Below are 20959 nucleotides of genomic sequence, written 5' to 3'. Positions count from 1 at the left end.
AACATGTCTTGGAGTCCAGTCGAAGGACTTCCACCAGAAGGACTTACACGCAAAAGTGGAAATGCTTTATCTCCTGGTGCTCTTCCAAGCAGTTGGCTCCTCAGGGCGTCCCTATAACTGCAATTCTAGACTACTTGCTGGAGCTAAAACAAGACGGACTCTCCCTATCTTCTCTAAAGGTCCATCTTGCAGCTATATCAGCGTTTCAACATAAAGAGGAAGGACCAACCATATTCGCCCATCCTATGGTCACACGGTTCCTAAAGGGGCTGGTAAACCTGTACCCCCCTCGGAAACCGCTATCACCGTCATGGAGTTTGGACTTGGTCCTCCACACGCTGTCGGGACCACCTGTTGAACCATTGGCCACAGTACACCTCCGGCTACTTACCCTGAAAACAACCTTCCTTCTCACCATCACGTCAGCCCGCAGGGTGAGCGAACTCGCAGCAGTAATGGCAACTCCACCCTGCACAGTATTCTCAAAAGAAGCGGTGATCTTACAATTACACCCGGCTTTCCTCAGAGTTCCACATTAACAAACCAATAGTATTACCCTCATTTTATCCTAAGCCTCACAACTCCAGCCAAGAGGCGCGGCTGCACCTACTAGACGTAAGGAGGGCGTTGGCCTTTTACATAGACAGAACTAAGCCCTTCCAGAAAACGGGCAGACAGGTCGAAAGGGGAAGGCCTATCCTCACAAAGAATTTCAAATAACATTGTGTCCTGCATAAGACTGTGCAATGAGCTGAGTAAGACACCTCTGCTAGTTCTGCCCAGGGCTCACTCCACCAGAGCGATGGCAACGTCGACGGCCTTCTTCAAAAGCATCACGTTAAAAGACATCTGCAGAGCAGCAACTTGGTCATCTTACGACACCTTTGCCAAGCATTATGCCATGCACCGGGTGTTCGATGAGGATACACGCCTATCAACAGCAGTCCTATCAAGGACAAGCTGCACATAAGCGGACACCCACCTCCTTAATTGGGGTCACTGATGGGTAGTCACCTACTGTGGAGCGCCCACGGGGACCACTCGAAGAAGAGAAGTTACTCACCTGTGTAGTAACGATGGTTCTTCAAGATGTGTCCCCGTGGGTGCTCCTCTATCCGCCCATCCTCCCCGCTTCAGAGCTCTGCTTTCGTGTTTTTCAGAAGCATCCGGGGTGGTTGGTTAAGGAACTGGCGGAGACCGGATCGCGCATGTGACCGAAGGCACACGAAGGACCAGCGCGCATCGGTGCATGCGCGACCCGACGGAGACTGCTAAAGATTTCCAATCTGCGGTGCTGGGGCGAGCCCGACACCTACTGTGGAGCACCCACGGGGACACATCTCGAAGAACCATCGTTACTACACAGGTGAGTAACTTCTCTGTTTTGTTGGTAAGTTGGTGATTTTGGGAGTGGGCGTGTTCCATGGTTTTTGGTGTGGAGTTTGTTTTTTTTTTGTTTTCTTTTTTTCCTGCTATAGAGACTGATCCAAAACCCATTTAAGTCAACTGAAAAATTCCCAGTGACCTCTGTGGGGTTTGAACCCAGGTCAAAAATAATATTATGATCTTGCTAGTTAAATATCGCTTAATTCTTTTGCATCTTTAGGAGGGCAGTACCCCACAAGGCATCAATCAGGGAGTCAGAATCACACCAGACCAACAAAAGAAAAGCAGCTTTTTCCGATGCGCTCTTCTGTGAAGGACACAGCCTTAATCCGAGCATCTGCTCAATCGAACTGGACAGTGCCTGTTCTGAGTGAGATTCCCTCTATCTGTGGATTTAACACTTTCAGTATGTTGTGTCACACTGTAGCCATCAGAATAATATTGAGAAATTGTTTATTTTAATAACTGTGTGACTTTTCAATTTTGGAGATGAAAAATTATTGTTCTGTCACACCTTCCACTTGACACATACATTGTCTAGGGAAAGGATACAGATCAAAAGTGACATGCAATAGCACCTTTACTGAGCAGCTTTATTCTCTGGGATGGGGTTTATATCTGTGATGTGTCTAAAGCAGAAAAAATAAGTTATAGTCAAAATAACTCTAAATGATTTTACACCAAAATGTGAATATTAATAAACTAATACACATGCATATAAATGTCTCTAGGTACATATAGCACTACTACTTCAAAACAACAAGAGTGCACTTATTTAAACAGTTACTTACAGCTTTCAGAGGGCAGAAGCTTTCTGCATATCTACATTTTGGCTGTCACAAGACAAAAGCTTTTGTCTGCACATCACTGATTCAGTTCCACCATTCTAGACAATCCAACAATGAAAATTAAATGAAACAGTGCTTCACCAGAAAGTAAATATCTATTTTTTTAGTGAATCAAAGTGTGCTGTAAATATAATAAATTCTTCATATGAGACGCTTTGGAGGGAGAAACTTTATTTTTTTTCCCCATGTAAGGGATGACCGTAATATATTTGTGGATTATTTCTAGACATTTTTTAAATCGAGAATTTTATTCTATACTTTTGTGCAAATTATCTGTTTCTAGTCTGTTATAGGCCATGGTTCAAACATCTTTACCACCTTAGTCAAAAGTCTCAGCATAACTAAATAACGCTACAATGGGTCACATGAGTTTTTCATTTCATAGCTGAGAATGACTTAGTGGCTATTTCTAACTAATGAAAACAAATATATTGCACCTCTCCTTTCTGAAAACACACTCCATATATTAACACTTTCTGAAACCTTACTTTCTTTTTCGGCTGAGATTTCTCTTGCTCCCGTGACAGTGAACTGTTTCAACTATTTATGGCGATGCAAGTGATGAGGTGGCAGAAACTTGTGGCGACCCTTAAAAATATACTTCTATGTGCGTATACTTCATACACACAGACACAACACGTTCCAATATATATAAATGTAAAACTCAACAGCCAAGCAATTGTCAGCTCTTTTTATGCAGCTTTCAGGTTACTAGTTGTAAAACTGATTTTTAGTTAATTAGATTTGAAAAGAAGCCAACAAGTGTGAGCTATTTAGAAAGTGTTCTTTCTCTCAGGCAAATGGCATAATGGTAAAAGAGCATATTTGAGGAGAATGAACATATCTCCAATGTACTGCAACTCACTGGCATTGTTAACATGTTTTTGTTTACATTGACAACTGCACTTATGGGGAAAAATACATTAAAGCTCATTTTAAAATTTACTTTTTACTCCCTACCTCTTCTTTTTTTTTTTTTTTTTTTTTTTTTTGAAGTCTATGTGAATATGTTCCAACCTCTTTTCTTCCGGTAGCTTTCACTAGTGTCAAAGCTTGCATATCTTTCAGTCACCAGTTCTCCTACAGGCAAATATGAGCTCAGCCTTTGGCTGAAAGCAAGTACAAAGAGGAAACTAAAACTTCCTTCTCTTGCATACTTACTATGTCACTTTTTTTTTTTAAAATGGCTTTTATCCTATGCTGTTTGCTGCTCTTTTATCTATTATTGGAATATTAAACTGAGTTGTGTTCATGAAGCCATCTGCATGTGACGTGTATACTCCAACCAGAATCAAGGGAGGACCTCATAATATGAGGACTTGGCAAGCATGCTGAATGCTAAACTTACATAATGTAAAATAATGTATCATGGCTACATATGCATGCTGTAAGAGGCCTTTGTATTTTTGAAGGTAGCTAATATGGAGGTTTAGGATGGACATTCAGTGCTACCAGAGAAGGATAAAGAAGCATTTTTAAAGTGTTTCAGGTAGTCATGAGCAGTTGAGGGTGATTTAAGAGCAAAATAATAGAGAAGTGTTGACAAGATTCGCACTCTCATACATTTTTAATATTAAAATGTTTAGTATATGTTTTAAAGAAGTGAAAGTGAAATGTTCCACCTCTCGCCTTGATACCCTATGGTAGCTGGGTGTTTGCAGTCTGTATAATCCATTGACTCATGACTATAAACTAGAGGACAGTCCAATATGCTATGCAGTCTGAAATTACATGGCATCCCACGCCAGAGCTAACAAGCTTGATTTAGGAGGGAGGTATTCAAAAGAGAGGGTGGAGTTACAATCTTCACTTTGGTTTTTTTTTTTTTCTTGCTCTTAATGGCAAGTATATTAGGCCTTTTTAATATAAATTAACTTTTCTATGTGAATGTCCCTTGCTTGTGCTGGTGGTTGCACCTGCTGATATACCTAAGTTACAGCATCAAGAATTTCCTTTACAGTAAAATTAGAAGTCCCGTGGTACCTTATAGACTAACAGATATTTTGGAGCATAAGCTTTCGTGGGCAAAGAGCTGCTTTGTCAGATGCAATGTTTGACAATGATTCTGTTTTACTTAACAATTATATTTTTGCTCAAACTCAGGAAGTTTCACGCAGTTAACTGTGATTTGCTGTCACCAGTGTGCATCTGAGATAAGTAGGCCTGACAAAAGCTAAATCAATTTAAACAACGTGAAGGCTGACGCTCTAACATAGGATTGCAAATATATAATGAATTGATCTATACAGTTGGATACATGCTTTCCCTTAAGTGCTGCCAAGCAATGATAATGCAACTTGTAACATTTTCACAAATCTTGGATAAATACAGCATGTAGCTGGACACTTCACTGTACCTTTCCTAACTAAATTGCTGCTGTAGGAAAGAATGACTTGAGGTAGTATTGTGCAACAAAAAATACTCATCGCTTGTTCAGCTGCTACTGTTTAGAACACAGTTTTGTTTATATGTGGAGGGCAAATTGAATTTTTAATGTCCACTTTGGAAAAATGTTGAACTCATTAGTTACTCAAACATTTAACACATTTGCTGCAAAGGTTAGGTTTTGTTTTGTTATTTTTTTCTTTTTGTTTTTAAATTTAGCAGTTATTCTACCAATTCAGTGTTGTTTAAAAAAAAAAACACAAATTCAAAGACATTATTTCTACTGCTTTCATTTAGTGACTTGCAAGCTTTTGTGGTTAACCTCATCTTTCCAGGATGGTTGGAATATTTTCAGGTTGGCCACCCAAAGGTCTCAAACTTTCAATGCCCTTTCTTTCAGTAGTGGGTGAGGGTGCTCTTTTTAACATTTTGTCACCTGGATGTGCACAAAATGTCCTCAGTTGAGTGCATTGGATGTTAGCAACATCAGAGCCTTCTGCCTGCACCAGGCTTTCAGCCTTGGATTTATGAATCCTATGGATTATTTTAGTCTCCCTTACAGATGAAAAACATTTGGTCTCTTCCTTTTGGTGGGATGATAATCATTTTGCTAATAACTCCTTTTTGCTGTTTGGATAGTCTTCCCTCTTACTTTCTCTGGCTGATACTAATGCCCAGAGGGCCACCATAGCTTAAAGGTGTTCTGAAGGAATTGAAACAGCTGGGTGGTACAGTAAGAAGAACTATGTGGAATAAGATCTTCATTTGTACAGTACATTTATAGGAGGATATGAAAGAACTGACCAAGGCATACAAACGCTTGTGATCATTCTTAGACATTGCAAAGATGAATGCTGTCGGGTAGAGTGCAGCCTGATTACTGCAGAGTGACTTGCTCTAGAACTAATTTCTTCAGCTGATAATGGTGGGTATGAATAGGCTGGTTTCTCCAGCCCTTGCTTCAAGAATTATATAAGATCAATGAAGTGTTGGTCACGGAATCAGTCTGGCTTGGTCTCTAAATGTAACCTCCTTCATAACAACTTTTACAAAAACACCCATAAACATTTGTGGTTTTTAGGATGACCACTGTTGGCTACTCTGTCTGTGACAATGCCTTTCTTAAAATTCACTCATTGGGTTTCATGTTTGGATTGTTAAATTATATATGTTATGTAGTAGTTGTTTTTACACTGTTTGTACAGGATCTTGAGTGCTGCATAAATAAACTTCTTATGACAAGAGCAGAACTTCTTTTCTTTGGTTTCTGCTGATTATGTTAATCTTCCAGTATACTGCTTCCTAAGTAGAAAATAGGGTATTCTTCTAGAGAGAAGGGACAAGAACTTGGGAATGGTCCTAACTCTCTCTTTTTCTTAATTTCCAGTTCTCTATTTGGGGAAAACATCTCAGAGGAGCAATACAGGGTAACCTAATATCTACGATAAAAATGCTTAGTAATAAGTCTCATTTTACTGCAGAATCAAGGAATTGGCTTTCCATTTTATTGGCACAACATCTATTGGTAAAAGATACAAACTTAAGTTACTCGGAGTTCTTCAGGACTGTGCAGTTTGACAGCTTGTACTTTCCACCAACAGAATCTGGTCTAATAAAAGATATGTCATCTCTGAGGACCCACACAGCTACAGAAGGACTGCAAGTCAATGTTATGCTGTATATTTCTGTACTGTAAGCACCCATGCTTGCTTGGGAAAATAAGGTATGTTTAATTTTCTTGAAGCTGCCACTCAACTAAAAAGTTACATTATTCCACAGACATGTGGGAACCAAACCTGTGAATTTTTGGAGTATGATTTCAATGTCAAAATGTATATGTAGCAAATATTCAAAATGATTTAACTATTTAACATAAGACTCAGTTGTAAGTTTTAGGTGTGTATAACTGGGGCCAGGAATATAGACTCATAGGACTGAAAAGGACCTCAAGAGGTCATCTAGTCTAGTCCCCTGCACTCAACACAGGACTAAATATTATCTAGACTAGCCCTGACACGTGTTTTGTTCAACCTATTAAAAATTTACCATGATGATTCCACAACTTCTCTGGGCAATTTATTCCAGTGATTAACCTTCCAGACAGCTAAGAAATTGTTCCTAATGTCCACACTAAACCTCCCCTCCTGCAATCTAAGTCCATTGCTTGTCTTCATCAGAGGGTAACAGGAACAATTTTTATCCTTCTTTATCCTATCCTTCCTTCTTGGAAACTGCTAACAAGTACTTAAAATGTTATGTCCCCTCTGTGTGTGGTGGGTGTTCTTTTTTTTTTTTTTTAAAAAGGACTAGAACAAACCCACTCTTTTCAGTCTTATTAGGGCATGGTTTCTATACCTTATTCATTTTTGTTGCTCATCTCTCTGAACTATTTTTTCCAGTTTGTCCACATATTTCCTGAAATGTAGCACCCAGAGGTAGACACAGTAATCCATTTGAGGCCTAAGCAATGTAAGTTGACCAGAAGTATTACTACTTATATCTTACAATACTCCTGCTAATACATCCCAGAATGATGTTTGTTTTTATTTCCAATAATGTTACACTGTTGGCTCATGTAGTTTGTGGCCCAGTATGCCCCCCAGAGCTCTTTCCACGGTTCTCTTTCTTAAGCAGTCATTTCCCATTTTGTATGTATGCGACTGACTGTTCCTTCCTCAGTAGAGTATTTTCCATTTGTCCTTAAGATGAACTTCAGTATTTACTTCAGACCATTCTCTGTCTTATCCAGATTTTTCATTTTATGCCTATCGTCCAAATCATTTGGAACACTTCCCAGCTTGACATCATCTTCAAACTTTTTGTAAATGTTCTTTCTGTGCTGTTGTCTAAGTCATGATGTACATATTAAACAGAATTGGATTCGGAGCAGCTCTTTCAGTGACCTTCCTCCTCTCTTTCCCCTGATTGTAGCCTTCCAGTGTGACTGTGTACCATTGCTTCTCTCTGGGAACAGTTATCCATGCAGTTATGCGCCCATTTTATAGTAGCTCAATTTACATTGTATTTCCCTAGTTAGATATGAGACTGTCATTCAAGACCATATCAAAACCCTTACTAAAGTCACAATGTTCCACTTCCCCCTCATTCACAAGACTTGTTCTTCTTCGAGTGGTCCCCGTGGGTGCTCCACAGTAGGTGCCGGGCTTGCCCCGGTGCCGCAGATCGGAAATTTCCAGCAGTCTCCGTCCTGTCGGTCCTTCGCGCCCTTACGGTCACGTGCATGATCCAGTCCCCGCCAGTTCCTTCTCAACCGCAAACGGCTGCAGACTGAATCCGCTCCGGCTCCAACGCCTGAAACAGATAAACTCTGTTTTACTTATTGTTAATAGTTATAACTTGTTTGCTTAGTTATTATAGTAGTTTATGTTACAGTGTATATGGTTTAAAAAGGAAAAAAGAGGAAGAAAAAGGACGGAGGCGGCCGCCTCGGGCAGGTCCGCTATCTGAAGGCCTCGAAAGTTACCTGTTATCTGCAGCCAGAGGGCCCACCACCAGGCCAAGGTGGCCGAGTGGCACCTGCGGCTCTTGGAGGCTGAGCTGGAGTGGTGGAGGGCAGTGTGGGAGAGACTGCTGCACACCCTGGAGTGTGTTGGCCAGAGGCTCCAGGAGCATGCAGCCAATGTCACCTGCCTCCTGCTCCCCCTTCAACTCCCCCGCTGAGCCCACTCCCACTGCCCCCTCCAAGTCCCCCTCCCCCAGCCTTACCTGCTGGTGCACCATGCCCTCTTCCCTCCCTGCTGGGCACACGCACCCAAGGAGACAGGGGATCCGGGAGCCAACAGGTCTCGTGGCCCACCCCCCAACCCAACCCAACCCAACCCCCCCCAACACCATGTCCCCCCCACCTGTACATAGTTCTACATACCATCCAATTTTTGATAAATGTTTATTTTCTATACACCTCCTCATGCTGTGTTCCTCGGGGAGGGATGGTGGGTGGCAGATGTGTGAATGCGGTGCTGGTGGGGGCAGTGGCAGGGATGGCAGGTGGTGGATGTGCATGGAGGTGGGGGTGGGTGCAGGTCATAGGTGGCCATCTGCAAAGATTTGCCTGAGGACCTCCCTAATGCAAAGGCCATCCTCATGGGCCTGGTGGATGGGGGATGGTGCATCGTCCCCCCACCCCCAGACACAGGCATCCCCCTTTCCTTCCACAACATTGTGGAGGACCTAACAGACACCCACCACCTGGGGCACATTGACGACCTGGACATCAAACTGTGTGTGGAGGTACCTCCACCACCCCTTAAGGCACCTGAAGGCTTGCTCCATGACATTGCAGACGTGGTTGAGGTGCTGGCTGAACGCCTCCCAGGTGGGGTCAAGGTGTCCCGTGTACAGCTGCAGGAGCAATGGCTGGAGCGGGTACGCTGCATCTGCCACCTTGTAGAGTGGCATAATGACATCCTTCCTCTCCCCTCCACTGGGATCTCCTGCTGTGGGACAAACGTGCTGGCCCCTATGCACCAGCAGAGCCTAGAGTTCTGGAAGACCTGGGCATCATCAGTGCAGCCGGCTCAGTCCATGTAGACGTCCATGAATCAGCCCCTAGCATCCACCAGGGCCTGAAGCACCACCAAATGGTAGCCTTTCCTGTTGACACAGTGGCTGGCACTGTGTGTCAAGGTGCAGATGGGGATGTGCGTGCCATCCAAAGCACCGAAGCAGTTCAGGAAGCCCAGGTCCTGGAAGCCCACCATAGTAGTATCTGGATTACCCAGGTAGGTGACCCTGTGCAGCAGCATCACGTTGATGGCTTTGATGACCTGCATGGGGGGGGGGTGTTGGCCCCTGGCCTGCCCCCTCTCCCCTGCAGCCAGGGATCCCCACTCCCGGCCCCACTCCACCCTTGGGGGGCACGCATTACCCGGGCCTGGCTTGGCTACACGAGTGTGGCTCCAATGGTGGCCTTGCCCACCCTGAACTGTTGTCCCACAGAGTGGTAGGAGTCCAGGGTGGCCAGTTTCCAGATGGTGATGGCGACCCATTTCTCCTGGGTGAGAGTGGGCCACATGCAGATGTCCTGGTGCTGGAATTCAGAGGTGAGCCACTGGCAGATCTCCTGGAAGGTCTGCTTCAACATGCAGAAGTTCCACAGCCATTTTTCTAATCCCCAAACCCCCGCCGAGCACCCAGCATTCCCACCAGTTGGTGCTGCTGGGGTGGTCCAGATCCGGGAGGGAACTCAGTGATGCCCTGAGTTGGGGGGCCCCATGGCCCTGGGGGGACCACCCAGCCACCTGAGTAGATTGGTTGCAACTGCACAATGGTGCATAGTACTGACAGCAGGGTCTCTAGGATGAGGGTGTCCTCGTGAGGGAGGTGCTGTTGTGTTTTCATCCTGGAGCATGATTGGACTCTGCCAGGCTGGGCAGCACTCAGCTCATGCAGGGTGGAGGGAGAGGCCCTTTAAGGGAGTGGCTGGCTGTGGTCCCAGAAGGACATGCCAGCCATAGGACCCCGTCCGTGGTATTTCCTGCCTCCCTTCTTTCAAAGGAGAGCTTGGAGCCGTGTGAATGCTTCCTTTCAAAAGACCGTGACAGCCCTTCGAAAGGGCAGATTGACCTGTTGATCCGCTGTTGGCATGCGGTTGCCCCCTTTTGACAGCCGCTATTTTGATCACTGAACATGGATTTTCACCCTTTCAAAAGGGTGCTCATGTATAGACCCAACTTGTGTGTGCACTGTTCTTTAAAATAGGGGTTATAAAAGGTATGGTTTGACTTCATTAAGGACAGTCTTGTGTTCACATGCATTGCGGCTCTTGAATTATTGCGTTTGTTTTTTTTAATGAAATTTTAAAAAATGGCTGCTCTTGCTGTTGTGGTTGCTGACACCTGGCTTAGTGGCATCTGTGGAGCAAAGCCACTTAATCTGGGAGGATTTCTCTAGCACTACAAAAAAGTGAAAGGATGGCTTTTAAAGTGAAGTAGTCACATAAAGACCTCAGCAGTACTGTATCAGATAGAATACTGTACTTGCCTAACATTGTTGGGAAGCTGTATCTTTTTTGTAAGTTCCTTTAGGGCCCAGCTCTCCCTGAACTACAGAAAATAGTTTATTCTGAATATTAGAATATGTTGTTCTACATTACAGCACAGACCTGCTCATGGCGTAAATCAAAACAAAACTTTAAAAATATTTTATTGGCCAAAAAAAAAGCCCACTTCTGCTAAATTACAGAGCAAGAGCTTGATAAATTTTATTTTCTAAAGATTGAAATGAGACAAAACAAGACTTGCCGTCCAGCGTCTGAAAATCCTTGTTTGGTCCTTTCTATTTCTCTCGCTCGTGGACTGTAACCCCAAGCAAAATGATTCTGAAAGCAGCTGGTAAGGACATATTGCAGGTTCAAGATGCAGTTCTCATCTCTCTCTTTCGCCAGGTTCAGATTCGAATGTGAAAGGTACTGTTTACCCCACCAAAAAAACAAACAAACAAACAAAAAAACACACACATGAGGCTTTTCATCTGTATATCTATAAAGCACTTCACTAATGGCTGAATGAACTAACAGTTGAAAGCCAAATGCAAGGACTGTGTTTCAAGTCAGTGCTTATTTCATAGACACACTTTTTGATACCTGGTCTTTTTGTGTAATTACACAATTTGAAACACTTCATTGGATAAGACAGAAATAAGAAACTGAGTCTGGAGAGAAAACTATACTTGATACTTTATAAATAAATGGCTGTTAGGACTGCAGGAGGAGTAGTAGTAATACTCATGAAAGGTAATTCAATATAGTGTGTTTTAGAGATCCAGTCATCCTTAACATGGATGATAGGAATAAGGGGATTTCGAAAGGTGCAGATTCCTTTCGAAAAGGACCCCCATGTAGCCAAGCTGCGCGCAAGTGAAATGCGGTACTTTCAAAGTGCTGTGGTCAGCAGCATGGTAGTCAGGTGCTGAATATTCATGTCATCACCTCATTAGTATTCTTTGATTTGGCCATTAGTGTGGCCATTTTGAAATTTTGGCCAAGTGTGGCCACTGCCTTAGTGTTACGTAAATTCCATCTCATGGAGTGATGAGATTGAGAAGTGTGTGTGTTTTAAAGCAAGTTTCTAACACTCCTGGGTGTGAAAAAAAGTTGGAAAACAGTATCAACAAGCCCAACACAAATAAGAATCCAATATATTTTTTAATCCATGTTAACTGAAGGTGCATGGAGTTAATTCATGTTTTTTGAGTGCTTAGGGATGGGAATAGTGCCATAGATTACAAGGCTATGTCTACATTACATGGTAAAGTCGATTTTTAAGGCAGTTAGCTCAACTTTACAATGTCACTCTTTTCACTGTAAATATCATTAGGTCACTTTCAGGGAATGCTAAGGTCAATGTTATAACACCATTGGAAGTGACTTGGCATAGCATCAAGTTCAAATTTAAAAGTTTGAATTAAGGCTAGTGTGGAAGCACCGTGTCTTTAAATCAATATCATTAGCCTCCAGGGGTATCTCATATGTATCCCACAATGCCCCATGGTTGTCCACTCTAGCCACTTTGATTTCTGCTGCTCTCCAGGTGCACAGGAAGCCTGCCAATTTGAATTCATCGCCAACAAGCCCGGGAAATTTAAAGGGCACCCGGAAGCCTGAATTTCTTAGAGCCATCGCATCACATTGGTAGCCATCTCTTGCCATCATGATTATTCAGGTTTGTGATATGAGTTCTCAGGGTCACAAGAGAGCTCTAACTTGGACCTATAACATGGTCATGGATCTCCTTGCTGTTTGGGGAGAGAAGTCAGTGGTGGGCAGACTTAGACGTCAAGTCTCCAAGCGAAATGTAGACGTTCACGAGAAGATTTCCTGTGGGATGATCACCCGAGGTTACTCCCTGGGCACCCAGCAATGCCAGGTGAAGGTGAAAGAACTCTGGCAGGCTTATCATAAAATGCAGGAAGCTGATGGACAATCAGGCACATCTCCAAAGATGTGCTGGTATTATGAACAGCTGGATGCAATTCTTGGGAGGGACACAACCACATTTCCCATTCTTAATTTGGACTCTTCAGGAAGGACTTTTCCAGAGTCTGGAGTGAGCTGAGAGGAGCCAAGCCTAGAGGGGGACAGGAAGAAGAGGGCAGTGGAAAGGAGGATGGGAGCAACTAGTAGGGGCTCAAGGAAACTGTTCCCAGAAGCCCGGAGCTCTTTACCCTCAACCTTGAGCCAGTCCCCTCTACACCAATCCATGAAACATCAGGGCCCACCTGTTCTGGTGAGTATTTTTTTCCAGAATACTACAAGCAGGTTGCAGCTGTGTTTAGATATAGGTTTTCTATGGAACTATACCCCTCCAAACAGCATGTTAATCTTTCTGGGGTTGGAGCATTTATCCTTTTGGGAGATCTTTAGATAGGCTTCATTCAGGTACTCTTGTATTTTTTTTTAAAAGATTTTTGGCCAGGCCTGACTTATTGCAGCTTCCACTATAGCACACCTTGCCATGCCAGGCAACTAGATAGCGATCTGGTATCATGGCACCATGCAGCATTTTGGCAAATTTTCCAGACTTATGCTGCCACAGGATGAGCATCTCTTCTTTTTCACTATCTGTTATTCTTAAGAGGGTGATGTCTTCTTTGGCAACCTAAAGGAGCACGGGAATTTGGATTAGATTATTTGCAATGCTCTCTACCCTTTTGCATTGCCTTGGACCACATTGCCACACCACATGGCTGGTGGGCATTCCCTCTTCCCCCCTCTGCACAGCTGGCAGGCTCTCCTTCTCCCCTCCCACCGTGCTGCTGGCTTGATCGGGAGACACTGAGAAATGTTTTTGCCTTGCCAGGCAACTGGTAAACATTCCCCCTGCCTTTCTTTGCACTGTACATGGAACCCTCCCCACCCAGCCAGTCATGTGTCTGGAACTGAACCCTTCCTGCTTGCCATATGACTGCCAGGCTCTGTAGACCCTGCTCCTGTACACCAGCTTGTCCAGCACAAATGGGTTTTCCTTGCAGAGGATTGCTCCAGGGATCACCAAGATAACCTTTTCCCCTGCTCCTGGACATGGGCCCACATCCCCTGCTTTAAACCCCCACTCCCACTTCGCCTCTACTAAAGCGGACAATAGCTTACCATGTCCACAATGAAATGTCTGGATAAGTGATTGCTTGTGCAATGCATAGTTTGATTCCTTGTCATCCTTAAGAAGCCAAAAGCACCCTTGCAAAAAAGAAAGCTTCACTGATTGTAAAGACAGAGACCCATTCATTCTATGGATGACAACTTTATGTGAATTATATCTCAGTTTTGACCTTCACTTTCCAGCAGGCATCCTCAACATGGGAGACAGGGTAAATAAGCACAAAAGGTACAAGCTGGACCTCATCCTGCAGCAGCTAGAGTGGGCTGAAACAGCATCCACTGCCAGCCAGGGGCCCACAGCACAGTGGCAGAAGTGTCCTAGAGTTCAGGATAGAGCAGTTGGCATGCCTGAGAGAGGGCATGGTACAGCTCCTCACGGCTGTGAGAGACTAAACCAAGGTCCTGCACTCCATGTTGGAGCTGCAGAGGGAATCCATATGCAGCATTCAGTTTGCAGACTCCACTTCCTAATGCCCAGACTCCCTGGAATCCAAGTCGCCCAACCTCCCCTCGTCGCAGTCCGCGAATGCAGGTAAAGAGAGCAAGGACAGACTGCTGCACCATCCCCAAGACCTCTACCCACTGCAAAAGACTATTCCACCACCCTTGACAGCCCTTCTTTTCCCTGCCGCTTAACCCTCTTCACCACAAATAAACATTCTTTTTATAAAACAAAGCAGCAGAAATGTAGCACTTTAAGGACTAATAAAATGATTTATTAATTGATAAGCTTTTGTGGGACAGACCCACTTTTCTGACAACCACAGTTGGATTTATTGGTTCACATATGTGGTCGGATGAACAAATCATTGTGGGGAGACCATCAGAGGGACCCGGGTGGGGGTGAAGAGGGCTGATAGCACAGCTGCACGCCATTACGCGAATGTCCACAGAGGACTCGGGGCAGAGGGATCCAGGCAGGGGTGGAAAGGACTGATAGCCTAGCTGCCTGCTGTTATATAAAGGTTCACAGAGGACTTGCAGCAGAAAGATCGGGGCAAGGGTGGAGAGGGCTGATAATACATCTGCCCACCGCTATGCAAAGGTCCATAGAGGCATTGTGTTAGAGACACCCAGATATGGGGGGAGGGGCTCGGGTCCCAGAGTGGGTCCTCAGTGGTGCCTGCCTCCGGGCAAAAGAAAGCCAGGTGCCAAACCTGTCTTATTTCATGCATGTGTGTGCCTCTGTTTCTTAAAAAAAAAATCTTAACCTTTCCACCCCCAAATATACATTCTTTCTGTGAAAATAACCCTCCCTTTAAACAGTCAAATATGACAGAATCATGTGTGGCTACACAATCATTCATGAAGCTGTTTTTCAAAGCCTTCCTGATTGCATCTGTCTGTGCATTCACATTGGAAGATGCCCTTGTGGGTAGCTGGGAATAAGCCCTGCTCATGGCATTAGCCTCTGCATGCCAGGTTGTCATGAAATTCTCCCTCCTGGATTCACAAAGGTTATGCATAATACAGCGTACTGCAACCATAGAGGGGGCATTAATTCCTCAAAGGTTCACATGGGTCAGTAGGCACCTGAACCTTGCTTTTAAATGGCCAAAGGGGCATTCTACCACCATTCTGCACTTGCTAAGTCTGTACCTGAAGTAATCCTTACTGCAGTCCAGGGCACCTTTGTGTATAGCTTCATGAGGCAAGGGGGGCAGAGGGTAAGCAGGGTCACCCAGTATTATCATAGGCATCTCCACATCGCCAGTCTTCTGGTCTGGGAAAATGTTCCATCCAGGAGCTTTCTGTACAGCCCAGAATTTCTGAAGATGCGCACGTCGTGAACACTTCCTGACCATCCCGCATCAATGTTGGTGAAGTGACCTTTGTGATGTACCATGACCTGAAACACCATTTAAAAGTATCCCTTTTGGTTTATGTACTCAGAGACCAGGTGGTGTGGGGTCACGGTGGGGATGTGCATGCCAGCTATTGCCCCACCACAGTTAGGAAACCCCATGGCAGCAAAGCCATCCACTATGGCCTGTACATCTCCCAGGGTCACCATGTTCCTCAGAAGGTGCATACAGATTGCATTGGCTACCTGCACCACCATGGCCCCCCTGTAGATCTGCCCACCCCAAATTGATTTGCTGCTGACTGGTAACTGTCAGGCGTTGCAGACTTCTCTAGAGCAATTGCCATTTGCTTGTGAGCCATTAAAGCGGGTCTCATTCTTGTACTGCTGCACTTCAGGGCAGGAACCAGCAAATCACAAAGTTCCATAAAAGTGGATTTGCACTTGTGAAAGTTCTGCACCTGCTGCTGGTCATCCCAGGGCTCCAAAATGATATGGTCCCATCAGTGTGTGCTGGTTTCATGAGTTCAAAGCTGCTACTCAGCTGCCAGCAATGCATCCAGGGCAGCCAGCATTTCTAAGTTTGTGGTCCACAGGTCAGCGATATGCTCTCCAACATCATCATCATCTTCAACCATCATCTCAGCTCACTGCCTTTATTATCAAAAGGTAAACTGTGTGGCACTCCGGGAATTTTCCATAACGGCCTGTACAATGACTTGAAGCATTTGAGGATCCATGCTTGTGCTAGTGCTGTGCCTCAATCTCATGTTCATTTTTGTGCAGTTAGTGGGTGCTCTGAATTCTGGGAGAGTGTTTTGCATTCTGATAGTGACATCAAATGCTCACAAGCAACTGTAGCAATTTATTTTCCACAACCTAGTAGTACAAAACCCCCAAAATGCAACAGGCCTAAGGCACGGTGGGATAGATACCCACAGTGCACTGCTCATTCAGTCAAACTTGGATAAGCCAATGGAGATGCAGTAAGTCGACATGGAGAAACAGTAAGTCAACTTTCTGGAACATCTGTGGACAATTAACTTTGAGTTGATAAGATTGAGGTTAAAAAGTCAAATTTATTAAAAATCGATTTTATTTCGTAACGTAGACATAGTCTCAGGCTGGGAAGTTTGTAATCCTGAATGTCTGTAAAGGGCCTCTGATAGACAGTAAGGGGATTTCCCTATGTATAACAAGATTGCTGTTACCTGAGGAAATCAGGTGCCCGTATTATCATGTGCTGAAAATCTTCAACAGAGAGTTTGCCATCATTGTCTTGGTCAGCTTCATCAATCACCTTGTCACATACCAGACAAACCTCCTCTGTGGTAAGTTCGTTTCGGGTCAGTTTATTAACAGTTTTCTCCAAGTCTGATTTGCATATATAATCATCATTGTTAAAATCTGTCCAAGGAAACAGAGTTAATAAATTCAAAATTACAAAAGCTGTCCTCAACATGTCTCTCAGCCAGCCCCACTCCCTCTGCCCTTCCACCACCCTCCCTGCATCCCCTGGTTCAAAGCTCTGTGCGTGTGAGTGAGAGGGAGAGACTCATTACCACATCCCAATACTTCTGAGTAATGGAACTTCCAAATAGAATTTTAGAATTTTACACTGCTTCACATTTTTAATTTGCACATATAAAATTATTTAAAAGGCACCCATCCACAATCATATACAATCTGCATGCTCAATCATATACTGTATATGCCAGACAACAGACCAATATTAATGAACTAAAGGCATAATAAAGCAATTAAAAAACTGTGGCACCTTATAGACCAATAGATATTTTGGAGCATAAGCTTTCATGGGCAAAGACCTGCTTTGTCAGATGCATGCCCAGGCACTTCAAAGTACCGGCAGGTTAGTTGCGGCTCCACGCAAGCCGGCACTTCGAAGTTTAACACTTCAAAGTTGTCGCGGGGGGAGAATTCGCTTAATGAAGTGCTGAATATGCAGCGCAGCACTTCATTAATAATCTCCCAGCACCCTACTTACCATGCCCCCTTCGAAGTAGGGAGCTAGTGTAAACAAGCCCTCTGAGAAATATAAATCTTAATGTTAAGCAACCTTTCTTTTAATTCCATTTCCTCTGTTTAAAATCAGTCTTGGTTTTGGTTGTGATTATTACTCACACATGATTACTGATGATCACTTATCGTTACTGAATAATATGTTAGAGTCCACAGAGAAAACAAACGTGTAGCTGCTGACTGAAAAATTTACAGAACCTATGTGTTCTCCTCAGGCTTGGGCATCAGTTAATTTTTTTTTTACCAGTATAACTATTGCTTTTGGGGGTGTGATTTTTGTTTCCACACATGCTTGTATATTAAATAGTAAAATCTTCGGTTATTATGGGTATACTGCACTGCAGTTCAGCCTATGGAATGCAAGCAGCCATGCACACCTCACTGTAACTCCCCTGTGGGGCTGTTGTGGGCACAAGAAGAAGCTCATAGCCCTGTTTGAAGAGGACTATGCTAACATGAACTATGAACATTTTAGTTCACGCCCTCACAGCAGCTGCACAGAAGAATTACAGCACAGCTCTTTGATGCACATTGCTATTCATATGCCTGTAGTCCAAACTGCTAAGCAGTGTACGTAAGCAAGCTGTGTGGACAGACTTATACTGGTATAAAGGTGACATACCATTGTGGTTATTTGCCCCTCTTCACAGAAACAAGTTATGATGTTATAAGCACTTCTGTGTTGCTGTAACTGTGTCTGGAAAGAGCAGCGGTTGTGGGAGGGAAGAATTTTAACTGCATCGCTGTAGGTAGTCCAAAAGGTCCTATGTAGGATGAGTACTAAAACAAATTCTTGAAATCTGGAGGCTATACATTACCATCATGATTGGTTCTCAAAGTTCCTGGCCTCAGCAAAATCTTTGGGTTCTGTTATGAACCCTTCAATAAATGAAGGCAGCTCAGCATTAAGAATGGACGTCAGTATAGCTATGTTTCTCAGCGGTATAGAAAATCCACACCCCTGAATGACATAGTTGTACCAACACCCACCCACCACCCTGCTTTAGGCAGCACTACATCAATGGAAAGGCTTCTTCTATTGACGTAGCCACCACCTCTTAGAGAGGTGGAGTATTTAGGCCCATAGGAGATGCCTGCCCATGGGTGCTGGTAACATCTTCACTGAAGTGCTACAGCAGTGTGTTTGCATCAGTGCAGAGTTGTAAATATTGCTGTATTGATGAGCTCCATGTAAGTACCAAAGAATATGCACAAATCCTATTAAGATAGCAGTTTGCAGCTGTTCCAGCCCAGCAGAGTCCATCCAGTGAGCAGGATCCAAGGTGGTACACTGACAGCAGGGCCCAACAGGTGAATGCTGTAGTCAGTTAGAACATGGGACCCTGAAGGCATAGGGTCCAAGGCAACTGCCTTGCCCTAAGCCTGAGTCTAGTTTGCAGTACCTATCTTCAGTGCTCTTGCATCAAAGAACCTTGAGTCATAGATAGCACCAGGATTACCTCTGCACTTTACTAACTTTGCCTGTTTTACTCACCATAAATTTTAAAGGCATAATAAGCTTTGAGGTCTCTGGGAGCCATTTCACTCAAGACTGAAAACATGTCCAAAAAATCATCTAAAGTCATACTGCCATCTCCATCCTCCGAGAAAACCTCTGCAATCCGCTGACGGAATGGATTGTCCTGTGGAATCGAGATGCAGGATAAAACAGATACGTCTCTACTATCATTTATGCCAAGGCACCTGATGGGCTCAGTCATAGCCCAGCTCCAGTTCTGCCCCCCCTTTGTCTTTTAACCCAGTTGTATCTGACAAACACTGCCTTGCTCTGTTAATCTTTTATGTAGTAAGACTGACTCAGAGACCTGGAGGCCCAGCTTCAGCCTTCTCTGTTCCACATGGTGTTTCACAATGCTTTCAAGGGCAACTACTGGAAGCTTCCAGAAGCATATTGGAATTGGAGAGCTATTCACCAGGAAGCCAGGATTCAGATAGCTTTCAGCCTCCTGGTAATTAGTACAGGATTAATTATTTAGCAGAAGTGGATGAAAGTGAAATGTGGCTCCCCATCTAGCATCTGTGTTCCTTGAACTGTACCTTCAGCTCTGGCATGCTGCCAATGAGTTCATAGGGGAGCTTCACATCTGGTTTATCTATGTAGCTGGGTGGGACCAGCTGTGGCGCCAGGTCTTGGTATCGGTAAAACAGTCTGGAAAGGGAGAGAGGCTCTTTTAGTGCTCAAAGTGCTGATAAAATATTTTGTCTTTTCAGTATTGCTCTTTATACTTTACATCATTTAGCAGGGTGGTTATATTTAAATGTTGCACACTATACATGATGAAGGAAGGAACATAGTATTAAATATACTTCTTGTATTATATATGAACCAGAAAAGATTCTTTCAGCATTCTATAAAAAAGAGGTGGGGAAGGTCTATTCAAAATTAGGCAGCAGTACCATTGGAAACAGAATGACAGAAGCAGTTTTCCAACCTCATTTAGTAGTTTCCCAGTGCCTCAGTTACTTTTCCATCTAATTTTGATAGTGTGATATTGCTTTGTCAGCAGCCATATTTACATGATTGAAGACTGTTCTTCATAGGCTGTGTCTACATTAGCCCAAACCTTCGAAATGGCCATGCAAATGGCCATTTCAAAGATTACTAATGAGGCACCGAAATACATATTCATCACCTCAATAGCATGCCGGCGTCTGCAGGTCTTCGAAATTGCTGCTTTTCGCTGCCACGTGGCTTGTCCAGATGGGGGTCCTTTTCGAAAGGACCCCGAGAACTTCGACATCCCCTCATTCCTGTGAGTAAATAGGAATAAGGGGATTTCAAAGTTGGAGGGGGCCTTTCAAAAAGGACTCCTGTTTGGACGAGCCGCACGGCAGCGAAAAGTGGCAATTTGGAAGAGCCGCGGCTGCTGGCATGCTAATGAGGCACTGAATATGTATTTCAGCACCTCATTAGTAATCTTCGAAATGGCCATTTGCATGGCTATTTCGAAGATTTGGGCTAGTGTAGACGTAGCCATAGTGATCTAGCTAAAACTCCACTATGGAGAAAGCAAAACAACATAAAACACTATTTCTAACTATATGGAGTATTACTACTAAGGCAGCAGCCTACAATTATCCACCTATCTTGCCCCCAGCTCGTTATCTACCAGCAGCACCTCAATGCTTTTTTCACACTGTAGACTTTAGGCTTAAGAGACTGGAGCTCACTTCCTCATACTCTTGTACATTCCATGGCCTGCTTGTCTTCATCCCCAGCCTTCCTAGCTTGCTACTCCTTTTTACTCTGTGATCCAGGGTCTCTCTCTTGTCTCCAGCTCCTTAGTGACTCCCTGATTATTTTTTATTTATATCACCATAGAACCTAAGAGTCTCAGTCATGGGTCAAGATGTAAT

The 20959-nt window shown here is 44.0% G+C and overlaps 2 protein-coding genes across 2 annotated transcripts in view; one reads left to right on the top strand and one right to left on the bottom strand.

The window, feature by feature from the left end:
- Positions 1-5861, top strand: part of RAB8A (RAB8A, member RAS oncogene family) — a 30662-nt gene extending 24801 nt beyond the window's left edge. The window contains exon 8 of the mRNA XM_074978022.1: positions 1607-5861. Within this exon, the coding sequence (XP_074834123.1) occupies positions 1607-1699 (93 nt within the window). The 3' untranslated portion in view covers positions 1700-5861. The remainder of the gene's footprint in view (positions 1-1606) is intronic.
- Positions 5862-11027: 5166 nt separating this feature from the next.
- On the bottom strand, positions 11028-20246 carry CIB3 (calcium and integrin binding family member 3). Its single transcript, XM_074977948.1, has 5 exons — positions 20236-20246; positions 19640-19751; positions 19077-19224; positions 16753-16948; positions 11028-11049 (listed from the first exon to the last, which is right to left on the bottom strand). Exons 1-5 carry the CDS (start codon positions 20244-20246, stop codon positions 11028-11030), a joined length of 489 nt encoding a protein of 162 aa, XP_074834049.1.
- Positions 20247-20959: the final 713 nt, after the last annotated feature.

The sequence above is a fragment of the Carettochelys insculpta genome, chromosome 27 (assembly GCF_033958435.1).
Source record: "Carettochelys insculpta isolate YL-2023 chromosome 27, ASM3395843v1, whole genome shotgun sequence".
Taxonomy (NCBI): Eukaryota; Metazoa; Chordata; order Testudines; family Carettochelyidae; genus Carettochelys; species Carettochelys insculpta.
This window is presented reverse-complemented; position numbering and strand designations above follow the sequence as displayed.

Bases quoted from the DNA above. Each gene is read 5' to 3' on its own strand.
- CIB3 (XM_074977948.1), bottom strand. The intron at 19,225-19,639 runs GTACAGTTCAAG...TCGATTCCACAG, and splicing joins GCAGCATGCCAGAGCTGAAG to GACAATCCATTCCGTCAGCG. The intron at 11,050-16,752 runs GTAACAGCAATC...TGGGGTAAACAG, and splicing joins CGGGCACCTGATTTCCTCAG to TACCTTTCACATTCGAATCT.